At 43.8% G+C, this 4487-nt stretch overlaps 1 protein-coding gene across 1 annotated transcript in view; it reads right to left on the bottom strand.

Moving 5' to 3' along the window:
* The window catches only part of LOC107294608 (ubiA prenyltransferase domain-containing protein 1), a 3805-nt gene extending 2697 nt beyond the window's left edge, over positions 1–1108 (bottom strand). Inside the window, exon 1 of the mRNA XM_015823849.1 lies at positions 1102–1108. Within this exon, the coding sequence (XP_015679335.1) occupies positions 1102–1108 (7 nt within the window). The remainder of the gene's footprint in view (positions 1–1101) is intronic.
* Between the last annotated feature and the right edge of the window lie 3379 nt (positions 1109–4487).

The following is a 4487-nucleotide window of genomic DNA, read 5'->3' as shown; positions in this document are numbered from 1 at the left end:
GAGAGAGAGAGAGAATTTAGAATTCTTTATTGGCCAAGTGTGATTGGACACACAAGGAATTTGTCTCCAGTGCATAAGCTCTCCGTGTACAGACAAGCCACAAATGATAAATCACAATTACAATCATAAAAAAAGCATTCATCATAAATCATAAGATACAACAACGCTCATTGATAGTTATTGGATACTAAATAAGCAAACAGCATAAATCCTAATAAGATAAATAAATAAAACAATATAAATCATAAGACACCAGCCACAAAGTTATAGTCGTAAGAAGACAAGGAGTTAGGCAATAGGAAAGATGAGAAGGATAATAGTATCACAGCCCTACTACCTGTAGGTACTTTTGATGGTGTTGTGGGAATTAGTTGTTTAGCAGAGTGATGGCATGGGGGAGGGGGGAGAAACTGTCCTTGTGTAGACTTGTGTTCCTTCGTTGACCCTTAGGGGAGTGAAATAGCTGACTTTCTCATTCAGAAGTCTGATTTCACCCCCTTTTAAGAGGTGGTCTCCAAAATGGCCTCCCCCTTAAGTCTCAATCATGCACATAAAGCCTTTACTTTGTTCAAGGCCAAGAAAGTCAACTCAAGGGTGTAGCACCCCGAATGCTGCTCTGAAATATGGGTGATAAGCTGCACGGCTCCTGCATGCTTCAAGAATTCTAAGTGGATGGAGGAAAAAAGAAAACAAAAAAGAAACATAGATGGGTCTCTCGGCCCTCCTTTCCCAGTGAGGAACGTCGGAGAAACCCAGATGATGTCTTTTTCAAAATAGTACGGGCTTTCCAAAAGCGGCAGGACTACAATTCCCAGCAGCCACTCAGCACAGCTAATGGAGAAGAAGGAGGTAATTCAATAGTAACAAGAAGGCTATCCATCTTTTTTTTTTCCCCTCCTCCACTGTGGAAACTCAACCAGCTTTGGACTCGACCAACTTGATTCCGTACGAAGAATTTTCTGACCAAAGATTTTTAAAAAGTACAAATTTCCCCTTAAAAAAAAAAACCTCGTATAAGAAACAGCCTTCTACCAAATCATTTAACACAGAGACAGGCAAGCTGATACTCAATGCTGGGGACCACTTCAACTCTTTCACTACTAGCCATGGTGGCTAGGAAGATGGGAGTTGAAGATCAAAACATTTAAAGGCCACTGCGGTCTTTTGGACTGGAAGTGGCGCTCCCAAATCCCAAACAGGAGCCCCAGCAACCTTACCTGGAAGGGCTGAAATCTATTCTGTGCAGATCAAGACGTTTTCTCCGGCGCTGCGGAGGTGTGAACAAGGCTCTCAGCAAGTTGAAATTAGCAGCCCTGGATTATGCAGATCAACAGGCTCTGTATTGGAAGCCAGACATTGTCTAATAGTACAGCTGGATCACGTAATCAGGAGAGTTCTTAACTGCAAATCTGGGAGAAACACGGTGAGGAAGAACCGGATAGATTAGTAGCAAGACCTGAAGGATCCAACTGGATGGACTAATTCCAGGTGTCATCTGAGGCTGGCTGAGTTGCAACTAAGGCACCCTCCCAACGAGAAGGCAGGTTGCTTTATCCTCACCTCCACTGGCATGCTGCTGTTCGATGGCTTGGTAATATTTAAATATAAATAAACCCCCCTGCAAAGGCAGCATTTCTCAAAAAGTGGTGTAAAAAAAACCAGCCATTAAAAAAAAACCTACATCCCAAAGGGTGTGTTTGTGCCTGGAAGGGCCACCTCGTGAAATAAAACAGCTAAGCTGACACTTTTAAGTCGAGGATCACCTGTGTTGTTATCCTTTTCGTCTTCTCTACTCCCCCACTCTTATTGGCACAATATTATTTATAATTAATGTATAGTCATATTATAATTAATCATGACATTATGATCATTATTACTCTGTTGCTTTGCATTTACCTTGAGAGGTTCTGCACCGGAGACAAATTCCTTGTGTGTCTAATCACACTTCCTATTCCTATTCTCCAAAGTACCTGAAGGCAGGACAAGAAACAATAGATGGAAATTAATAAAAGGGAGAGAAGCAACCTGGAATTAAGGAGAAACTTCCCGACAGTGAGAACAATTATCCAGTGGAACGACTTGCCACCACAAGTTGTGGATGCTCCAACACTGGAAGTTTTTTAAGAAGAGGTTGGACAAACCATTTGTCTGAAATGCTATAGGGTTTCCTGCCTGAGCAGGGGGTTGGACTAGAAGACCTCCAAGATCCCCTTCAACTCTGTTACTCATGTTCTATGTACCAAGAGGAAAAGCCAAACCACCTCCAACAATGCTGTCAAAAAGAAAGAAGAGGGGTGTTCCATCACTGGAGGCTTTTAAGAAGAGACTGGACAGCCCCTTAGTCTGGAATGGTGTAGTAGGGTCTCCGGCCTGAGCAGGGGATTGGACTAGATGACCTTCAAGGTCCCTTCCAACTCTGTTATTCTATTCTATTGTATTCTATTTTCTATTGTATTCTATTTCCAATTTTATTCTATTTTCTACTCTATTCCCTATTCTATTCCACTTCCTGTTCTATTCCATTTCCTATTCTATTTTATTCTATTTCCTATTTTATTTTATTCTATTCTATATTCTATTCTATTCTATATTTTATTTTATTCCCTTTTATTTTATTCTATTCTATTCCATTTCCTATTTTATTCTATTTCCTATTTTATATTCTATATTCTATTCTATTCCCTATTTTATTTTATTCCCTTTTATTTTATTCTATTCTATTCCCTATTCTATTCTATTTCCTATTTTATATTCTATATTCTATTCTATTCTATTCCCTATTTTATTTTATTCCCTTTTATTTTATTCTATTCTATTCCCTATTCTATTCTATTTACTATTTTATTCTATATTCTATTCTATTTCTTATTCTATTCTATTTCCTAATTTGGGGGGGTCCCGGGAACACCCCCTCCTCCTCCGGCGAGGGAAAGGCTGAGGAGGCCCGCCCCGTTTCCCCCTCCGAAGCGCTCCCAGGGCCTCCCCGCGGCCCAAGGCCGGCTGGGGACGATGGGGCTCGGGGTCCGAGGCCGGGCGCGTCTCCTCAGGGACTCACCAGGCGGGACGGCGCGGCTCTTTTCCCCGGGAAGCCTCTCCCTGCCGCCTCCGCCCCTGGCCGGGGAGGGAGGGCCGTGGGCCTCCCAAAGGCGCCTGGCGGGAACTCGGACCCCGCAGCCCGTCGTTCCGCCTCTCCTCAAGGGCAACGCGCTTCTTTCCCTCACCCTCCGGGAATGAAAAAAAAGGGGGACCCCCTCCCCAAAATGCCTGTTGTTTCGACCTAATTATGAGGAAAAATAAAACGCATTTACAGGAGGGAGAGGACATAAAGCGCGGCGGCGTCTATTCTATTAAATACGGCAGGGAGGCCTAAGCGTTGCTCGAGTTTAATTTGACTACCGGAACTAAGTGGGCGATAATCCTATTTCGTTTACACTGGGGGAGGGGGGAAAGGTCTTCAAACTTGGCCCCGTCATGACTTGTGGACTTCAATTCCCAGAATTCCTCAGCCAGCATGGAGGGACTAAGGCCTCGTCATGACTGGCTGGACTTCAACTCCCAGAATTCCTCACCCAGGCGTGCCAGGCTGAGGAATTCTGGGAGTTGAAGTCCAGCCAGTCATGAAAGGGCCGAGTTTGAAGATTCCCTGGTTTACAACTGTAATTGCTGCCGATGAGGGGAAAAGACGCATGCGCGCCTCCTTGACCTTCACGCGCGCGAGAGACGTTGGATTCTTTAACGGGGGAAACTTTTCAGCAACGTACGTTAAACCATAGAGACGGGCGCACGCTGCGTGCACATGCGCAATCTAACGTCGCCTTTAAAGAAGCAGATGGGCGGGCAGAACTCTCTCTCGGCTTACTGGCTCTTATTATTAATTTCGAACTGAGAGCCCCGCCTTTTTGTGGGCGGGCCAGGAATGGCAAGGAGGTGAAAAGAGACTCGCAAAGGCGGGGCCAAGGATCAAGCGCTTGCCGTTGCTATTGGCTAACGCCGTGCTTATCTGCTCGGTCAAGGAAGCGGATTGGCTGATTTGCTAGGAAGGCGGGCGAGAAGGGAAAGCAAAACAAAAACCAAGTGCAAAGTCTGCAGGGGGGACTTTTAAGGCTTGTGGACTTCAACTCCCAGAATTCCCCAGCCAGCCACGCTGGCTAAAATAAGAAAAACTGTACCCAATTCTGATTTTTTTTTTTGGGGGGGGAGAATGTTGATATTACATATGAAAATATCCTAGAAGTATGTTAGAGGCCAGTTATTTATGATTTGTGATTTAAGAATAGAAAAAAAATGATTGCTTTTCAATCAATAGCCATATAGTGACGTATCTGTTACCTGATAATTGCAGGTGCTCATATTAATAAAGAACTTCATATATGTATTTGTAAGTTAACCAATAAAATGCCCAGCTAAAGAGTTCAGAATGTTGTTTTATTTCTTAAGATGTATATATGTATTATTTCCCATGCTGGCTGGGGAATTCTGGGAGTTGG

The sequence above is a fragment of the Protobothrops mucrosquamatus genome, unplaced genomic scaffold, assembly GCF_001527695.2.
Source record: "Protobothrops mucrosquamatus isolate PMUCROS unplaced genomic scaffold, P.Mucros_1.0 scaffold2013, whole genome shotgun sequence".
Lineage (NCBI taxonomy): Eukaryota > Metazoa > Chordata > Lepidosauria > Squamata > Viperidae > Protobothrops > Protobothrops mucrosquamatus.
Note: the sequence above shows the minus strand (reverse complement) of the source record. Positions and strands in the feature narration are given on the sequence as shown.